This window comes from Ambystoma mexicanum, chromosome 12 (genome assembly GCF_040938575.1).
Source record: "Ambystoma mexicanum isolate Mex_15411 chromosome 12, UKY_AmexF1_1, whole genome shotgun sequence".
In the NCBI taxonomy this organism is placed as follows: Eukaryota; Metazoa; Chordata; class Amphibia; order Caudata; family Ambystomatidae; genus Ambystoma; species Ambystoma mexicanum.
Window position 1 is genome coordinate 1243508339 of NC_090936.1, and position 20639 is coordinate 1243528977.

General features: G+C 47.5%; 1 protein-coding gene across 1 annotated transcript in view; it reads left to right on the forward strand.

Moving 5' to 3' along the window:
- LOC138514765 (tyrosine 3-monooxygenase-like) overlaps window positions 1–20639 on the forward strand; it is a 456844-nt gene that overhangs the window by 378051 nt on the left and 58154 nt on the right. The window contains exon 11 of the mRNA XM_069630145.1: window positions 14783–14916. Within this exon, the coding sequence (XP_069486246.1) occupies window positions 14783–14916 (134 nt within the window). The remainder of the gene's footprint in view (window positions 1–14782; window positions 14917–20639) is intronic.

Sequence of the window (20639 nt, forward strand, 5' to 3'; positions counted from 1 at the left end):
CGGGGGGGAGGGAACCTGATGGAATTACTCGCTTTGAAGGAGATCGGTCGCGAGTGCAGATAAGGGAAAAGGTTAGCACTTATGAAAGTTCATATATTGGATTTACCTTAATTTCCGATGAAGTTGGATAATAAAATGGATACCATTTTAGGCAACTGGTTTCCAATGCAGGGGGTGCGTTGGTAAGGGAACTATGAACTCTCCACAGACATCTGCAACTTCAACCAAAATACAACAGTTATACAACGGACCTGGAGCAGCAAGAGAAAGATCAATGGGGTGCTGAGCAAAGGGAGAGATGTTCATGTTAAAGGGTATTTGTACCGTGCACTATCGCCACCGGAGTGGTCCGCCGGCGCTCTGGCGGCTCTGAAAAAAAGGGGGAGGGCTAGGTGGGGAGTTAGTGGGATGAGCTGGAGAAGTGCAAGAGAGCAGTGATGTGCTGTTGGCAGCCTCGGCCTGGAATTCCGTTGGCTGGGCTTGGGGTGTTATACTGTTGGAGGATGTTGTGTGCTGTTGTGCGGGTCTATGTGTGCTTTATTTTGTTGTTGTGGTGTAGTGAAATTTGTGCAGATTGTTTTGTTGTAGGTTTGTGGTTGTGTTTGGTTAGAATTTGAGAGGTGTATGCAGAGGGTGAAATTGTTAGTGGGTTGGTTATTTGGCATTGATGTCTTGAAGTGAGGCGCTAAGTTTCTGTATTTCCAATTAGATGGGGTGTGTGGGCATCTCCGTGTCTACGTCCAGATCAGGGCTATACGACACTCACGGTCACTTTCCCCTGTGGCATCCGTTCATATGCCTAACCATGCCCAAGTTGGGTACCCGCCGCCTACGTCAGCCCTGTTTGTATTCAGAGTGGGCAGGCATTTCTGCATCCCTTGTAGTCTAGCCCTGAAAGCATTTCCAATTTAGTCTAGTAGGAGGGTGGCATTGTTAAGCCCGGGTTTACTCCCTCCAAGCATTGGGGCTGCTCGGCAATCATCATCTTATTTGGTTGCTCATTCATGTTACCGCTCCTACCCACTTTGGAATGTGGTAAGGCTAACGCTTGCAATTATGTGCAGGGGCGGCGTCTGCCTTCATACACAACTCTCTTGGGACCATGCCCCTGCCTATATCCACTGCTTAGTTAGTCTGGCAAGTGCTAACGTACACCCAACTTTATACAGGTATGATCCATAGTAGCATTTATCGAGTGGGTGAAGGTTGTTCACTGCAAGTTGGCTAGGGATGTTGGATTCTGTCCTTGTGGATGTCACTTGTGTCCTATTAGACTTAGTGTCACCTCTCTTGTTGTAGTAAGAGTGTCTTTATTCAGTTCTAGATTTGTTCATTGTCGTTCTAGATTTGTCCTCCTTTTCATTGTGTTTCTCGTTTGAAGGTTTGGTTTTTCAGTTTGAATCTGTGATGTTGAAGAGCCAGGTTTTTATTTATTTTCTGAATTGTAGGTGGTCTTTAGTGTTTCTCATTTCTTTTGGGATGTTGTTCCAGGTTTTTGCGGCTAAGTGGGGGAAGGAGGAGCACCAAGTTTTTTCTTAAGGTATGGTTTTTCTTCCAGACGGATTTCGTTGCTTGATCTGAGGAGTCTCGTTGGCTTGTAGATTATTGGTTTCTTTTGCAGGAATTCTGCTCCTTGTCCGCTGATTGCCCTGTGTGTTATGCACATTGTTTTGAAGGTGATGTAATGTTTCACTGGGCGCCAATGCAGTGTTTTTAGGGCTGGAGTGATGTGGTCTCTTCTGGATGGTTTGAGGAGGAGTCTGGCTGCTGTATTTTTGATCCGTTGTAGTTTCTTCAGGTGGTTTTCAGGTATCCCGAGATAGAGGCTGTTTGCATAGTCGATCCTTGACCTGATCAGGGCGACTATTGTGAGTGTTTTGTGGGTGAAGGAGAGGAAAGATACGTTTCTTCTTGTTGTGTGGAGGAGGAAGAAGCATTTCTTGATTATTGCATTTATTTGTGGTTCTAAGGTTAGGGTGTTGTCCATCAGGACTCCCAGATTTTTTACTACTTTAGATGGAGTTGGTGCGTTTCCCATTTCCGTTAGCCATGGAATATAGGCGTTTTCTTGATTTTTGGATATAATCATGATTCTGTCTTTCCCGGGTTGATTTACAAGTTGTTGGAATTCATCCAATTAAAGACTTCTTTTAGACACTTGATTAGGGTTGAGTGATCGGCTTGAGTGTCTTCAATTTTGTAGATGATTTGAGTGTCATCTGCATAGCTGTAGCATGTGATTCTGTATTTTTTGAAGATTCCGATTAATGCAGTCTGGTAGATGTTGAAGTACAGTGGTGATAGTGAGGACCCTTGTGGTACTCCACAGTCGTTGACTTGTGGCGTGGATTTGAAGGGAATATAAAGACAATTATCAGTGATATCATGTGGGGCATAGGTTTGGTTGCCTGGAATCTCTTCATAGTGTAGATTGAATAGCTGAAATTGATTATAGACCCAATCCGATTGGGCTTGGTGGTGATACACCTATAATGGATTCCGATAGGAGGGTGGGACATTGCATGGTTAGATTATAAGATTGACAAAGTTAGTCGGGTAACGATTGCTAAGAATTATGAGATGCTCCTATTTCAAGAAACTTGTTTGTTGGAACCAGCCCATCTACACGGTTATGGACTATTTTTTATACCAGCTCTAGAGGGTGTCCCACGGGAGGCCGCTCCATTTATGTTTTGGTGTACTTGGACTCTGAAATTAGTCATTCCAATAAATCCAATGAAAATAGTCAGCTGTTGACCTTTAGGAACAGCAACAGGTGCAAACTTGGATTGATTAACTTTTATAACAGCAAATCAGGTAAAGAAACAGTAGGGCCCTGATTCATGGAATTTATTGCGCAGTAAATAGGGACTGCACGCAAAACCCCATTTGTCGATTCATGGAATCGACTGCGTGGGACTTTTACGTACTTTGTGGGGATTTTGCGCCGGCTTGCCACATATCTGCGAGCGGCCGAGTGCCGAGTGGGCATCTGCTGCGCAGAGACCAGAGTAGGGGGTGGAACACGCACAATTATAAAGAACAACGGAAAATGTGAGTGTTACGGGGGACGGCCGACAGGCAGCTTATCACTTACCCACAAATGCACACAGCCAAACATGTTCATGGTTCTAACCGCACAACCTCTCTTCGAGGAAATGCCCATGCAGAGCTTGTGATCTATCCACCACCAAAGGCAGGCCTACAGACACTTGGGCATAGCAATCACAGCGCAGAGGTATGATCGCATATTGGATATAGGGGTGCGTGCATGCAGATGGGGTTCCGATCTAACATAGTGGTGCGTGTAGGCAGTGTAGCAAGGTGCAGGAATGGTTTAAGGGAGTTTGCATGCAGATTAACCGCAGTATTATCTGAGTCACAGAAAATGGTAGGCATGTTGTTGGGGTGCCGGTAACAGTTATGGGGGACCCTGCGCACTGTTCTTAGGTGCTGATTTGGTTGCAGGGGACACCACACAGCATTACCAGGGTGCATGAGTTTGCGCCTGTGGAGCACGCAGAGGTAAGAGTATGTGGCTGGATTTGCTTTGCATGGGAGCATGGTGGAGCCTTCTGCCGCAACTTGCATATAGGGTTACTTTGCGGGAAAATGAATACACAGAGTGCACAGAAAAAAGTAGGCGTGCAGGGTGGCGCAGAATCATTCTCGGCGCACATGCTTTGCGGGAACTATACGCACTTTTCCATGAATTGGGCCCTCGGTCTGTTGGCTCGACTTAAGGGCCTCACTTTAAGTGTGCCGAGGATGCGTGTTCTAATTTTCCCATCATCGTGGGGGGCCGCGGGACTTCAATCTCTGCCTTGGGACTGGAGAAGAGGTTGCTTTCCTTGGTGAAGAGGAAACGGCCTCCTTAATTCACCCAACTACATCGGACAAGGATCTGGTACTATGGGAGATCTCACTGTACCGGGATCCCAATCGGCTAATGGAAGATCCATATTAAGCTCACCTGGGGACTCCAAGTATTGCAGAATCATGGATTACAGTTGAGTCCGATGTGCTGGTGGGGCTGTATATATGATTGCAAAACCTACAGGCGCTTAGAAAGTGGCCATAATCCCCCATCTGTCTTCTGGGGGACTGATGAGTGTGGGGTCAGGAAATCCCAATTCCACTCGGATTCAGTCATAAAGGGAAGCAGGTCGAGATGAAGACGCAGGTGCTGCAGTGATGATAGTGCGTTAGGTCTACGCGTCATCACAGAATCCAGGAAAGAGCTCCGGCTACCATCTTGAAGCCTTTTGGGGATTTCATGATTGTAAGTAAGTGGCCTTATGGTGCCCTTTGGAGAAAATGATAAACGCCAGCCTAAGTCTGGGTTGTCAGATTATTGAAAGGATAAGTAAAGTCTTCTCCTGGCGGCCTTACAACAGCCTATGGTGGATATTGAGGAAATTAGATTCAGGTGTCGTGATTTGAAGCTTGCATTAGTTGGCAGGAAGAGGGGGTTAGCAAATAAGAGATGGGAAGCCTTGTGTGAAGCAGCCGAGAGTGAGGACTCTAAAACCTTTTGGGGCATTATTTTTTTGTATACGTCATTTATTATGCACCTATATACGTGTGTGTCTCAAGGCGCAACAAGGTAAGAGGTCGGGGGTGAGGGTGGAATGATCCTACTAGGCCTTGTACATTCAGATCGTGCAAGTGCAGTTTATTTATATCACGCTTGGTTTCAAGCGCGGATCCGGGATTTGAACCTGTGTTGCTCAGCGTGGTGTTGCATCCAAGACCTGCGCGCTGCCACAGGAATACTGAAGGCCCGGATAAAGGGTTTGCACGGCATTCCAATCTACATATAGCCGAGGAGACCTGGCTACTGCGCTATAGGGGTCTATGTACTACCAAGCTTATGGCCAGGTGCGAAAGGAATGGTCTTACTGTGAGTAGTCGGGGTATGAAAAGATCATGGACTTGCTACGGGAGGTGTCGCAAGTTCTCCAAAGACAGAAGCCATTTAAATCACCAGTGTTGGGCGATGTCCCGTATGATTTCTTTTGGGCAACACCAGGGATATGGGGTCCCCTTCTAGTTCAGGTGTGTAATGCCCTTATCTTGACTAACCAAATACAATATAGCTGGAACATGGGAATTATTGTCCCGATTTATAAAAAAAGGGAGTGAATCCATGTCTTCCTCCTACCATCCTGTAGCATTATTAGATGGGATCTCCAAGATGTTCACAGGTGTTTTTTTGAACCGTCTGGAAAACTGGGTATCGGAAAACGGTATTCCTTCGGACACACAATTAGCATTCAGAGCAGGAACAGGCAGTGGACACTGATGCCTACAATTTTATTTAATCCTGGCCAAGCATGTTCAGGTTTTGGACTCCCCTGAGTAGGTGGGCTTTATGGATCTGAGCTCAGTATTTGACCACATAGACAGGCGAGTACTCTGGAAGATACTCCACAACTTGGGTGCCTGCAGACCCCTGATAAGGATGTTGGAGTCATTACATGAAGACTACAGAGTATGTATTTGATGTGGGCTGAATGGTGAGTGAAGAGTACAGTGGTAAGTAAAGGAGTTTGTAAAAGACTGCGTCCTTGCAGCCGCTTTTTTTAATGTATATGTCAATGTTCCTGCTCCTTACTTGGAATAATGCATTGCCGATGTCCCCCAGTGTGACGCCAGGAGACCGCCAGCTCTCAGCTGCGCTCATGATGCTGTTCTCCTGGATAAGACCCCTACGTCATCACAGGTCTTGGCCACAGCATCTGCTGATTTTATGAGGGACAGAGGTTTTGGATTGAATCGTTCTAACTGTTTTATGATGTGTGTTTCCCACAGCCCCAAAAGGTGCCCCCCAATATATTTGGACGACCAGCGTCTAGAACTCTGTATCTCTTTTGACGACCTGGGAATTATATACAACAACAGGTTGAAGTGGGATGGCCACATTAGGAAGCACAATGTTAAGATGAACGAGACTGGCCAAGACCCTGAGACATTGCTCCATGGAACACACGCTGAAGGTCTTCTAGTGGCAGGCAATTCCAATGGGAATCCATGGGCTTGAGATCTGGGGATCTAGTGGAAGGCAATTCCAATGTGAATCCATGGGCTTGAGATCTGGGGATCTAGTGGAAAGCAATTCCAATGGGAATCCATGGGCATGAGATCTGGAGATGTCAAGATCAGAATGCCTCAGAAAAACGGAAAACGGATTCCCTAAAGATCGTGAATGGTCCCTTCTTCAGCGCCAGTCTAGTCGATGCACAGGGAGACCGCTCTGGGGCATCTTTCGGCTACTATTTGTGCGAGACCCATTGTATTCTCGGCCAGTGATCATAGCGTATTGATAAGGATCTGATTCTGAGTCTAATCCCCATGCAGGGCTCTAATGAAGTAGGCTCTCCGGCACACAGTAAATCACTGTCACACAAACTATCCAGGTCATCGCATATTGAGGACCCACAAAGCCTTGGAAACCTCCCCCATACTGTGATGAGAAGCAGAGCCACGGATTGCTTGGCATCAATAAGAGAGGATGAAGCAGTGCCACAGGCACACGCTAGGGCACATGTGCTCCTGGTGACTGACCAGAGGAACACCTGATGCAGGGTCTCTCCTCTACCACGCCAGGGCACATGTGCCCCTGGTGACCAGCCAGAGGAACACCTGATGCAGGGTCTCTCCTCTACAACGCCAGGGCACATGTGCCCTTAGCCCCTGGTGACCAGCCAGAGGAACACCTGATGCAGGGTCTCTCCCCTACACGGAACCTTCCTTGCCAAGGCTAGAGATATCTTTCTGCCAGCTGGGGAAACGCAGCAGAAATGGTCCAAAGGTCAGGAGGAGCATCCCAACTGGAAGTCTATGTGCAGGGTTTCTGAGACACTCTGCAACTTTGTTCTATTTTTCCCACTATTTTGTGGTCTTAGAGCAAAGATTTTCTTCAATATTTTGAGAGAAAGCTGAATAGGATGTCACTGCTCGGCATTGACTTTTATTAAGTTCCCCAAGGCTGGTGCTTAGTTCTCCATCGCCAGTTTCAGAGAGAGCGCCTGGTGGAGGCGAAGCAAACTGTCCATGACTGGGGAGTGGGCGTTACAGGAGATGCATGTATGAAGGGGACGATGGAAAGAAAGACAAAATGGAGGAGGCACCCCGATAACTTGGGCAGGATCCTCCTCCTCCCTCCTCCCTGGTTAAGGGGGAGGGATAAGGCAAAGTGCGCCAAAGCGCTGGGAAAGCCTGCAAAGGGCAACAAAGAAAAGGGACGTGCCAAGCCCCATACAAGCTGCAGGCGTCCTGCTGCAGGAAGCATCCAGCCCTCAGCAGAAGGACACCCGCTGCAGCAGGAAGGATTTGAAGAACGAAGTACTGTGCAGCTGTCGGATAGCAGTCGGCAGATCGAGCAGATTGAGTACCATTGCTGGAGGGAGCCGGAACAACATGTTGAGCCTGAGATTGCCGCAGAAAGGAGCAGCCATCACATAGACACACCACGGGTCCCGGGATCGCTCCGAAGCCACGGTGCTGGTGCCAGAAGGCTGCCGTGGGGAGGGTCAGTCGCACGGCGGGAGCAGGTCGTGTTTGATGAAGAGGGACCGCTGGAAGAGGGCAGGCGGTCAGGAAGACACACCGGAAGTGAGCAGCGGTGTAGCAAAGATCTCCCGACGGAGGCGCAGCACCAATTGGAGCACAAGGTACGCGGACGGTGAGTCACGGGCCGTCTTGGGTGAAACAGGCAGGAGAAGCAGGCCAAAGTGAACAAATAAGGCATTGAACTGGGCCGCGTGGGTGAAAAACTGCATAAAGGGGACATACTTTTAATCAATCACCCGTACCGAAGCAGGGATAGCGGTTGTGGGCAGAGACTGTGTGAAATTGTGCTCATACGGGGGGCGCATTGGCTAACAAACAGTGGATGCACAACGGCGAAGGAATGGAGGCATTAAGATAAAATTGTGCGTGGGGGGAATACCGAACATTTTCTTGGGGGGACTTTGGGGGAATATAACTATAGCCGGCTGTCAGCATTGGACAAGGAGCACGAGCTGCATAAATCAGACCTGGAAGGCTGCTCTATTGTGTCAAGGGATTTGCAGTGCATGTGTCTGGGTTTGGGGTTACAAGCACGTTAAAAAGGCACTGTGACACGGAAAGCTTTTTAAAGTGCAAAGGGCACTGGTTTGACAGGAAGTGGCCAGTGCTGAAGCAAAAAGGAAACAGAAATCAACCACGATGACCACGCATGTACAGGGTGCTTCAGGGTTTTCCTGCTCTGAGAAGGATCTTGAGGCTTTCCTATCCATGACCCGGTTGGCTGCAGCCAGGCATGGGCCTACCTGGATGAATGTGTTAGCTTTACACCGGGGGGTTGAGGCGGCTGATCCCAGTCAAAGGGCCCATTCACCACAGCTGTTTCAAAGCATCTCCAATGACATCTCTAATGAGGAGGCCTTGCGGGAGATTCAGGCCTTAGTAGAAGGGGAGAAGAAGAAGAACAGAGCGAGGAGGAAGAGATGGTGCATGACTGAAAAGGCCACAGCCAACGAGCAGCGCAGAACGGCTGGTGCAAGAGGAAGGGGTGGGCGCGGGAGCCTGTAGCCTGCTGAGGCTCCAAGGAACCGTGGCAATGCACCCAGCACTCCTGTAGCCAGCTCGGTGGGAGTAGCAGCAGAGGGAGCCACATCTTGGAGATGGTAAAAGGTGTGTTCATGCAGTGTATGCAGGCATGTGGGAATGGAGGCAATGGCCAATTGTTATGTGGGAATGTGAATGCTTTTTATCAGTTAGGAAGGAATGCTGGGGCTGTTCACCATCAAGGGGAGAACCTTGGATTGAGGGGCTTTGGTTGGGTGGCAAACCAAGCCTCTGCCATGCCTAGCGCAGACCCTGTAATAGGGGTTGGGCATTTGCCACAAGTTGGGTCATCACCAGAAGGCCCGCAAGGGCTAGGGGTAGCATGGTGGGGACAAAGGGCAGCGGTCCCCGTGGTCACTTCTGGCGGGGGGGACAGCCAAGGGGCTCAGCCGGTGCTGGTTTCAACAGTCAACCAGGTGCAGAGCGGAGTTGTGGGCAATGTCACGCAATATGGGGGGCCAATGCCAGGCTTTGCCCCCGCAAGGGTGGCTGCAAACTCCTTGGTGTGGCACATACCATGGGCCTACAAGGAGAGGGTATGACAGAAAGAATTTCTGGAAATCCTGGATCTGGTAGGAATGGAACCTGAGGGTGAAGGGTTAAGGGAGTTATCTGAGAAGGAGAGGGAAAAGAAGGACAGGGAGAGACCAAAGGTGGAGGCTACTATCCACAACTGGCTGAGGGCCTTTAGGATGTATACATCCATCATGATTGAGAAATGTCCGCAGGATGCAGCGGCAATGATTGCAAATGAGCAGTACATTCACAATCTGTATCTAAAGTACGGCACCGACGGCTGGCTGAATCATGGCAGTGGCTTTAGGCTTCAGATACAGGTCTGGCCAGCTATATCCTGGGATGAAGTGGATGTTGGGGGGTACATAGACAAAATAGTACCTCCCAGGGAATCTGGGGACAAGGCTCAAGGGGACAAGCCTCAATACTGGAAAAAGAGAGGGTCTTACTCACATGAAAGTAGGGGGTCCTTTTGAGGGAACTCCTCCTGGAACAACTGTTCCAGCTTCCAGGGGGAGCAGGCTGAATGCTGGAAATTTGCAGAGGGGAACTGTCCCTTCGTCAAGGCTTGTAGATTCAAGCGCACAAAGGGCGAAAGCTCAGTGGAGCGCAGCTTCTCTTCAGGTGAAGGGAAGCAGAGAAGCAGTGCCAAAGCCAAGGATAAGGCAAAGCGGGAGTGAATCACAGATACCTACAACAGTTCCCCGGCATACTAACCTGAAGGGCAGACAAAGAGAGATTAAAACCCCTTTAGCCCCACTAGTTCAACTGCAGTCATTGATTCCTTTCCTAAATGTGTACCACAACAGTATGGATGCAAAACGTCTCTGGGAAGGTTTCATGTGGGGGTTCAGGATTCCCTTCTCTAGGACTAAGGTTGGCAGGGAAGCCACCAATTTGAAGTCAGCATTAGTGATGCCGGAAGTAGTGACACAGAAAGTAGAAAAGGAAATCAAGCTTGGGAGGGTTGTGGGACCTTTCACCTCCCCACCATTGGAGAATTTTGTAGTATCACCATTGGGGTTGGTCCCAAAGAAGGAGGAGGGGCAGTACCATCTAATCCAGCACCTTTCCTTCCCTGAGGGGGAATCTGTAAATGATGGCATAGCTGAGGAACTGTGCAGGGTGCACAATGCGTCATTTGCTGATACAGTGGAGATGGTGAGGGCGGCGGGGAAAGGTGCTCTTATGGGGAAGGCCGACATAGAGTCCGCCTTCAGGTTATTGCCGATCCACAAGGAGAGTTGCAATTTGCTGGGCTTCAAGGTGCAAGATGAGTACTTTTTTGACAAATGCTTGCCAATGGGTTGTGCTATTTCTTGTACTTACTTTGAAAAATTCAGCACCTTTTTGGAGTTTACATTGAAACAGAGGGTTCAAAGGGGTGGGGTACTGCACTACCTCGACAACTTCTTGTTTATTGGGAAAGAGGGGACAGGGGATTGTAGGTCGCTCAAGGGTTCATTTCAGGGATTGATGGAGGAAATGGGGGTCCCGCTAGCCAGGGGGAAGTCAGTTGGCCCGGTCACGACTCTCACATTCCTGGGGATTGTGATTGATTCAGTAGCAGGGGAGCACAGGCTGCCCAATGATAAAGTGCTGAAATTGAAGGAAACAATCAGGGTTCTGAGGGGCAGGAGCAAGGCTTCTCAGAGGGAGCTTCAATCACTGGCGGGTAACCTCAATTTTGCCTGTAAGGTGATCCGGCTGGTAGGGTTTCCGCGAGGAGCAGTGAGCTCAAAACGGTGGTTTTGCAGCATGCATCGCGGCATGTCAGGCTGGGGTCCGAAGTGAAGAGAATCTCAGAATGTGGAATGGGTTTTTGGATGAGTTTAATGGGGTTCTGCTGTGGAGAAGGGAATGGGTCAGCAGCAAGAGGCTCAAGCTATTCACTGACTCCATAGGTTCACACGGTTTTTGGGCCCATTTTGAGGAGCAGTTGGTGTGGTCAGGCGTAGCCAGCAGCTTGGCATCACGAGGGGATTACGAGGGGCATCATGCTGCTAGAGCTATTCCCCATCGTAGTGGCATTTAAATTGTGGGGAAAGCAATTGGGGATTAAAAATGTGTTGCTCTGGCCTAACAACTTGGCAGTGGTGCAGATCATCAATCAAGGGACGTCCAGTATCCCCAGGGTGCTGAAGCTGCTTAGAGAGCTCACACAGGGCCTGCTGATGCTGAACACAGAGGTGAGGGCACGGCATATTCCAGGGTGAAAACGTGGCCGCTGACTCTCTCTCTCTCATTCACAGTTGGAGAAGTTTCCGGGGAACTGTCCAGAAGCAAGCAAGACGATGACCCCATTCAAATCTCAATGGTGGGGCATGATTGAGGGGGATCTGAGTTCCTTAATCCAGACCACGCTAGCACCTGGCACAGCGATAAGATACAAGATGTGCTGGGAGCAGTTCTTGGCCTTCCAGAGCAAGGTTTTAACAGAAGAGCAGAGGGAGTTCCCAGTGCAGGCCTTTGTCGGATGGTGTTGGCGGTCTGGGAAAACCAAATCCTGGATGGCCTATCACTTGGCAGCAATAGCCTATTATTGCAAACTGGAGGTTAAGGCAGACCCCACGAAAGAGCATTACATTGTGATGGCAATGAGAGGCTGGGCAAGCCGGCTGAGAGGAAGCCAGATGCAAGGCGGCCCATTGATGTGGTAAAATTGCACAGTTTGATTGGATGCTTAGCGGGGTTTTGTCACAATGTGTCTGAAAGGGTTTTGTTCACGGCTGCCTTCACATTAGCTTTCTTTGGGGCATTCAGAGTAAGTGAGCTGGTGCCGGAGAGTAGGAACGGCAGGGGCTCCGGGTTTTTGTGGCTGGGAGACGTTTGTTTAACAGAGGGTTGGTTAAGCATTTTTCTGAGAAGATCCAAGACCGATCAGAAGGCGAAAGGGAGGACAGTTACACTCCTCAGCTCTAAGGGGAGCATGGTTTGTCCAGTAGCAATAGTGGCTGCTTATATCCAGCAGAGATTGCCTACAGGTGAGGGGTCCCCCCTTCTCCTGCACAGTTATGGGTCGGCCTTGAGCCGTTTCCAATTCAAGAGGCTCATGGGCATGGCGCTAGAGAAGATTGGGGTGACGGAGAGGGTGTTCGGGACTCATTCCTTTAGGATAGGGGCAGCCACATCAGCAGCACAAATGGTCCTGGGTGCAGAAGCAATCACGCAAATAGGGGGATGGAAGTCGGGGCGTTTCAGGAGATACATCAGGCCTGAAAAATTGTAGAGTTAATGGCTTCCTTCTCATCCCCTTCTTACTAGCAGCAATATCGCAGAAGAGGCGGTCCATCTGGGTGGTGGGGCATTCCTTTGTGTCAAAGGCCGGGGCGAGCTGGACGGCCGAGCAGGAGGAGCTAACCACTGGCGAGTACCGGATATGGTGGCATGGGGTGCCTGGGATGAAATGGGCACAGCTGCAGGAGCACATTCCCAAACTGCAGGGTAAGCAGCAAAAAGCTGATGTCTTGATCATACACCTCGGGGGCAACGACTTAACGAGTTTGAGGAGAGGGAGTCTGATGAGGGAGTTGATGTTTACCCTGCAGAAGTTGTCATCAAAGCAGGGGGAGACCGAGATTTTGTGGTCGGAAGTGATTCCGAGACAGGAATTGAGGGGCGCTGAGAGTCACTCAGTGGTGGAGAAGTCGAGACAGAAACTGAATGGGGCAATGGCAAAATTCTGCAGGGGCAGAGGTTTTCCCCAGATCAGGCACGGCTTGATCAATTTGAAATCCCTGGAGTATTAGTTTAAGGACGGGGTGCATTTGTTGGCATCTGGGATGGAGCTGTTTTATTGGAATGTGTGCACAAAGCTCCTGGAACTATGAAATAGGAAAGAGGGAAGCTGCGGTGGGCGGTAACCCACCTTCGGCATGGCAGTGATTTGGCTACCAGTGACAAGAGACAGATTCTGAATGAACCATGGGAAAGCCGGAACCAGCACCTCTTGGGAGCCTAAGTGGTGGGGGCGTCTGGTGGAAGCAATGAGGGCTTAGCTTCCCCCGAATAAACGGCACTCCACCAGCCCAGGAAACCTGCAGGGGCAGGCGGGTCTCAGGCACAAAGGGTTGGGGGTGTTGTGCCTACTGCAGACTTTGTTGGGAAAAGGGGGAAGTAGGTATTGGACACGGAGCAGTAGCTGCACCTTCGGAACTATTTTCACAATTGTTTGCTGTGTTTTTTATTATGTGTGAAAATAAATCTGCAGCCTTTTTATGGCAAAAGAAAGACATGTCTAATTCTGCACCTTACTGGTTGGGAAAGGAAGGGGCCAAGAGGAATGAGCAGGAGTAATGTATGTTGGTATAGTAATGGACACATTCCCAGGTTATGAAGGTGACGATGGAAAGAAAGACAAAATGGAGGAGGCACCCCGATACCTCGGGCAGGATCCTCCTCCTCCCTCCTCCCTGAGTAAGGGGGAGGGATAAGGTAAAGCCCGCCAAAGTGCTGGGAAAGCCCGCGAAGGGCAACAAAGAAAGGGGCAGGCCAAGCCCCATATAAGCAGTGGGCATCCTGATGCAGGAAGCATTCAGCCCTCAGCAGAAGGACGCCCGCCGCAGTAGGAAGGATTTTTCACCCACCCACCCTGCATAAGAAACAGCTACGGCAAGGCCTGGCCGTTGACGTAGCGGGACGGCGAGGCAGTGTTTTGGCGACCAGTGACAAGAGACAGACTCTGAATGAGCCATGGGAAAGCCGGAAGGGTCTTCGCTCTTCTCAGACCAGCGCCTCTTAGGAGCCTAAGCAGCGGGGGCGTCTGGTGGTAGCAATGAGGGCTCAACTTCCCCCGAACAAACGGCGCTCTCTCAGCCCAGGAACACCTGCAGGGGCAGGCGGGTCTCAGGCAGGAAGGGTTGGGGGAGGTGTGCTTACTGTGGACTGTGTTAGGAAAAGGGGGAAGCAGGTTTTGGGGGAGCATTTGCCGCACATTCGGAACTATTTTCACAATTGTTTGCTGTGTTTACTATTATGTGTGAAAATCAATCTGCAGGCTTTTTATGCCAAAAAGGAGACATGTCTCATTCTGCCCCTTAGAATAAGCAAGGGTGATATATGTTGGCCTAGTAATGGACAATTGCCCGGGTTATTTAAATGCTGTCATGGGAGGGAAGGTTTTATTCAGAATAGTCAGCGATTTCTATTATCGTGCATTTCTAATTCATTCTATGGACTTTATGGTGTGTGATATTCATACTGCTTCAAATGATTTTATGGATATAAAAAAAATCCTAAACAAAACTCAGATTCATTGATTGACTTAAAAATGTCAGTTTTCTTAACCATCTTCTCTGAAAGTGGCTCAGCCCCTCACAGTTTCACGCCAGTAACAGGTAAAAAAGTTTTTTCTTTAAATCCTTTTCTCTTTCCTAGGGTTCCAGCTGCAGTTTGTGATATATGATATAATGTGGCATTTATAACGCGCCTCTACACAGGTGTTTGTGCACACCACACTTTGCATGTGGGGGAAATATTCTTTTAGATGTGTCATTGGTTGGTTTCTTTGCCTCTCTGTGCACACGTTCATCAGTACTGGCGCACATGCATGCCTTGCCTACTATCCCCCCTGACCCCCCTCGCCCCCCCCAATGGCCGGTGACCTCTAGGCCAGCTTAAGCCACAGTCTCGCTGCTTTGTCGTCTCACAGCACGCGCTATCAGATAAGCCCCAGCTGAAGGAGTTCGACCCAGAGGAGGCCGCGGTCCAGCACTACCAAGACCAGCATTTCCAGCCAATTTACTTCGTGTCGGAAAGTTTTGAACAAGCCACAGTCAAGCTGCGGTGAGTGGTGTGTGTGTGTTTGAGAAATGCTCCTTTCCTTCCGTGCCATGCGTGCTACCTCCATGTCACCGGCGCCACACGTTGCCCTCACTATAGCTTTACAAACATCCCAAAGAGCAGCTTCGCCAGGCGGTAAAACGGGCGGAAAAGAGCAGCCCTAAGCCTGGCCTGCAAGCGCTTGGCCATCTACACCCCAGCACTGTGAGCTTGCAGGCCAAACCCTGGCACACAGGGCTCTGGTAACCAGAAATGCTTCCCTGGGCGGCGATAGAGACAGCACAGCAGTCCTGGCGCACTTCTAAACTCTGAGACGTGCTTTCTGAATATGGGGCACGTGTGTATTCTTCTTTTCATTATAATAATGGGAAGTACGGAGTGTAATCAAAACATACACTACTTAATTGATTCTATTAGAACATTAATCTGTCAATGTTGTGACTAACAGTCCACTAGTGCTTACAATTCGAAACAATATATAACAGTACATCACCTATATGCATAGACGCAAACTATCCAACGTTACACCCCCATTTCATGAATATATATATATATATATATATATATATATATATATATATATATATATATATATATACAGAACTTTTCACAAGGACATAATCAATCATGACAAAATGTAAACCAAAAATTCAAAATATTTATGAGAAAACCTACAAAAAAGATTTCATTAGTTTGGAATTCACCTTATAATTAAGACAATCATGTGTTTAAATACTTTAAAGCACCTAATCTAGTCTAACAGCAGCAGAAATGAATGACCTCTTCACACCATGATTTTGGACAGAAAACATCGACCAGTTTCCATGTGTTCGGTTGATTTACAAACAATATATGAACGGTGTGCCCTAGACTTTGGGGATTATAGTGAAAAACGTCCCACTGCCTGGGACAAGGAAACTGTTAAAGTATGTAAAAGGTAAGTCGCGTCTCTAGTTTCTGAACCGACAGGAAAGAACTCTGATAAAAGATCCCACGTATTTCAACAATGGATAAGTACACTCTCTGGTATTACAAAATATACTTTAATAATTTCATAAAAAGCACATTTATGATAAAATCATAAGATCACAGGCACTTGTGTGAAACAAGGTCATAACATTCACCCATTGTCCAAGACACAATAATAAACAAAACAGTTATTCTTGACACATTATACATGGTTTAAATCAAACACATTTGTATTAATTTGTGTACAAAACATAGCCCAACATGTTTCTGTCCTTATGGTGTAACCCAATACACGACATTCGTCAGGGGATGAGCAATTCAGAATGTTGGTATATTCCTTAGTGTTCTATCGAAGTGCTGCATACTTTATTAGATAAAAACATACACAGAGAGACACTGTCTTAGTCCAACAATTGAAAAAGTTCTTCCTAAAGATTCACCTTAAATATATTGCATACCCCACATAGAACTACAAAATAGTCAGTACCAGAGGAGTAATCCATGGTACACAAATGGTGACATAAGATCACACAATCTGCACTACCAGTGTGGGAGAGTACAAACGCAAGCCATGTCAATATGACTACTTTCAAAACAAAACAGACACATACAAAACACATTTCAAAAGTCTATACACTGAAACGTATGATCAAAGAGTTGGCCATATTAAATTCCAGATGAAATGGACTTGTAGCTACTGGGTATCCTGTGCCAGCTATCAGATGTAACAAGCCATGAAGAGATCTCAGATTAGTCCAACCACAGTATCTAAAGGACGAGTGAAGACATGTACATGTCAAGATGCAATATATCACTAATCCAAATTTAGCTTGTACCCACCCCCATAGCAATCACCATCAACAGGCGAAAGGCACTGTATATCGATGTACTTGTCTCACAAGATATAATGCTCCGTAGCTATCGTTACAGGAAAACCTTGCACTCACCAAGATATCCAGATTGTAGTAGACACCTGTGGTCTAGCCCTACCTCTTCCACTTGTTGCAACAAGGTTCAGCTCAACAATAATGAACGAGATCACAACCTTAGCGCCAGCTAATCCTGCTCAGTAGTGTAGAGCACCAACAGCAAGTACCTTCTCCACACACTCGGGCAACAAAAGGCCCAAACAACTTCCCTCTACAAGGACTGCCCCAGCCTCAGTGACCCACTCAAGTACCTCCAGGGCCCACATTTCTTTCCACCGAAAAAAGCCGAAAAACACAGCGATTATAAAACACTGTGCGTGCATGATAATGTGAACAGGTGCAAGCACAATTACTTCATCACACACATGCGCAATGATGTCAGCCACACGCACCGCAGGAATAAAGGCCAATGTAAATGGGAGTTCCCTTTTGTTCAGGGGCGCAACTCCACCACCATGTACAATGATGGAAAATTAACCCGGACCTTAATTACTAGATAACAACCTAAGGTAAAAAATCCTAAAAGCCAAATGGCAAATACAGCAATGCTCTCTCTGATCCCCCACATGTCTAATCCTGATAAAAACTCACCTCATATGGCCAGATAGTGAGTGGTTAGTGAGCTTGCAAATAACATCAACATTCATAGCCCCAAAAGTTAGGTAGCTGGTCACAGCTGTCTCCCAAATCGGTGAATTAAGTACATGGACATTTGCTCACAAGATACACAGTAGAAATATCTCCAATACAAAAGCATCAACATCATCAATGCAAGTAGTGCCTCATACACAGGCCTCCGAAATATGAATCCAACCACATGGAATGACAAGGGAGAGGATAGAGGATAACACCGACTCATCTAGCCAAAGTTGCACACAGAATTCATAAGGACACATTTTGCCATTCAACATTTTCGTTAAGCCCAAAAAGTGACTTTTGGGGTAAAAAATGAAATTCTGTTCCAGATTTAACAATTTTCGATATATCTCCTGTAAGTTGTTACCCCTAACCTTTTTCAAAATCACCCACCGGATGTCCAAATAGGTATGGGATTTATCAAAGAAGTATTTAACCAGCGGCGCTCGTTCAATACTATTCTGTATGCAGCTCTGGTGTTCAATGAGTCTGGTTTCACACTTCTGGTTTGTTTTCCCTATATAGTGCAGATCGCAAGGACAAGTAATCATATAAATGATATGATAGGGTATGGCATGTATAATGCGCCTATACACAAGTGTTTCAAGGCGTGGCGAGGCCGGGGAATGGAAACAGAGGGAGGACAAAAACAAAGATCTTACTAGACCTAGTGACATTGAGACCGTGCAGATGCAGGGGAGAGGGGATGGGAAAAATACCAGGGGGGACATGTTCAGTGTTTCAATTATTGTATTCCTGAATACTCCAAGGTTTATTCAGTCTAATGTCCACAGCAAGGGATTTACCCATAACACAGGAACCACAGGGATAATATCCAACCACCGGGGACATCCCCCATAGTGGGGTCTGTTCGTTCACATATAATTTGTTTTGCGTGATGTCATTTCTAATAATCACATCCCTAATGTTCATTCTTCGTTTGGAGGCTACAGTAGGTCTGGAGCTCGTTTTGCTAAAGGCATGCTTCCAATTTCTTTATATAATCTGTTTGATCTTGTATGACTGATTGGTGAATTGACTCCCAAAAACCATACAGTCATCTTTCTTCTCCAGGGGTTGGTGCTCTAGAAGGGCCTCCCAATTATTATTGTAGGCTGGTTTGTTTATCATTTTGGGGCGATAGCTGTGAGCCTTCAAGTTGGATGATAAATTGTCTGCTGCTGCTTCCAACGATTCTTTAGTGCTGCTCTTCCTTTTTAACGTGAGAAATTGCATGAACAGCAGATTATCTCCCAGTTGCTTAGCATGGCGACTACCATAATGCAAGAGAGCCTTTCTATCTGTTGTCTTGGTGAACGATTTCACCTGCAAGAAACCGTCCGGATGATAAATACTGATATCTAAGTAGCCCACTTCCTTCCACCCCGCTGATGGTGGCAGTAAACTTCAAATTGCGATTCTGCAGGTTAAGCCACTTAACGAAAATATGTACTGTATTGTTGGCTCCTTCCCACAGCACAACGATACCGTCTATGTAGCAGAACCACTTAATTATTTTGAGTATGCATGGATTTATTCTGCCGTAAATCGTGGTCTCCTCAAACATTTCAGCATAAAGATCTGCTGGATTAGGTGCTAATACCGCCCCATCGCAGTTCCTTCGATTTGCAAAAGAAGTTGACCCTGCAACTGAAAGAAGTTATTGGTAAGTGCGGTTTCAGGACACCACATGAAGACAGAATTGCTCACGGGAGGATCACCCACTCTTTTGAGGAAAACCTCTTCAAAAGCTTGAAGGGCAGCTTGTTGAGGTATTCGCGTATAAAAGGGCTGAATATCAAGACACATCAACATATTTTTGCTGGAGTCAAAAGGTCGACCTTCAACCTGATTCATCACGTCGCTAGTATCATGTATGTGGCATTACATCTGCAACACAAAGGGGCGCAAATACTTATCCACATATTTAGAGAGGGGTTCAAGAATTGATTTAACACCGGAGACAATGGGTCTCGCGGGTGGCTTAGTTAGTCTCTTGTGGATCGTAGGGTGAATATAAAAGACCGGAAACTTACCCCCCACTCTCACCAGAAAGTCTGCCTCCTGTTTACTGATCATTTAAAGTTCCAATGCTCTGTCAACTTTCATACTGATCATAGTGGCGAGCGCCGGACTGGGATCTTCACTCAGTCGTCAGTAACGCAGTTCATCGGAAGGAAGAATATTAAACTCTCCCACATAGTCGGCTGTATTGAGAATCACAATGCCCCCTCATAGTTGATTCACACCACATCTTCTTCAGGGTGACCAATACTTAGGGAAGATAATTCACTGATGGCTCATACATCTAAAACAACACTTAGGGCCTCATTATGAGTCACGCAGTATGGAAATAACGGTGGCGGTAAACCCGCCGCCACCGTTGTTTACATACCGGGTGATCTGGAGTCCTGCAGGTGGAGGTGTTATTCCCACCAGGCGGGTTTAACACCACCCGCCTGCAGGCGGACGTGGAAACACCGGCACCATCACGAGATGGTACCGGTGTTTCCACTTCCCCATTCCCATTGAGTCCTCTGGGACTCAATGGGAATGGGGATTTACCGAATTCCGTCTCCGGAATTCCCGGGTCACTGGGGTTGTAATGCCCCGGTAATTCCGGGAATCACGCAGGCGGAATGGTAAAACGAGTCCGGCGGTAACCTGCCGGAATTTCAGGCACAGTGACCGCCGGACTCATAATGAGGCCCTTAGACGTAATATGAACCCATTTCCAATTCAAGGCCAAACTGTTATCTGATTCTCTTTATGATTCCCTCAGCCTGTAGGTAAGAAAGTAACACAACAATACTTAAATTCACCCTCCCTATGCCCATCACCTACATCACACACTTGTGTTGCTCTACTCATACTTGAAATGGCAAAGCATTTCTTTAAACTGTAAAATTAAATGTGTACTCATTATAATCTGGCCATTTGGCTGTAGTTGTTCATCATAGTGACATACCTGCTGTTGGCATAAGCTATTTGTCTCACGAATTCAAAACTGCACAGTGCGGTATTATAGAGCCGCCAACAGCTCTCTGTGAGGGCAGGTGCATATTTGCCATGACTGAATCCCCTCCGTCAGGCTTAGCATTCACGTCGTGGGGTACAGCAGGACCGTCACTAGCTTTCTAAAAGCCTGCTCTGAAACAGAGGTTCCATGTTCACTGCATCTGTTTCCACTCT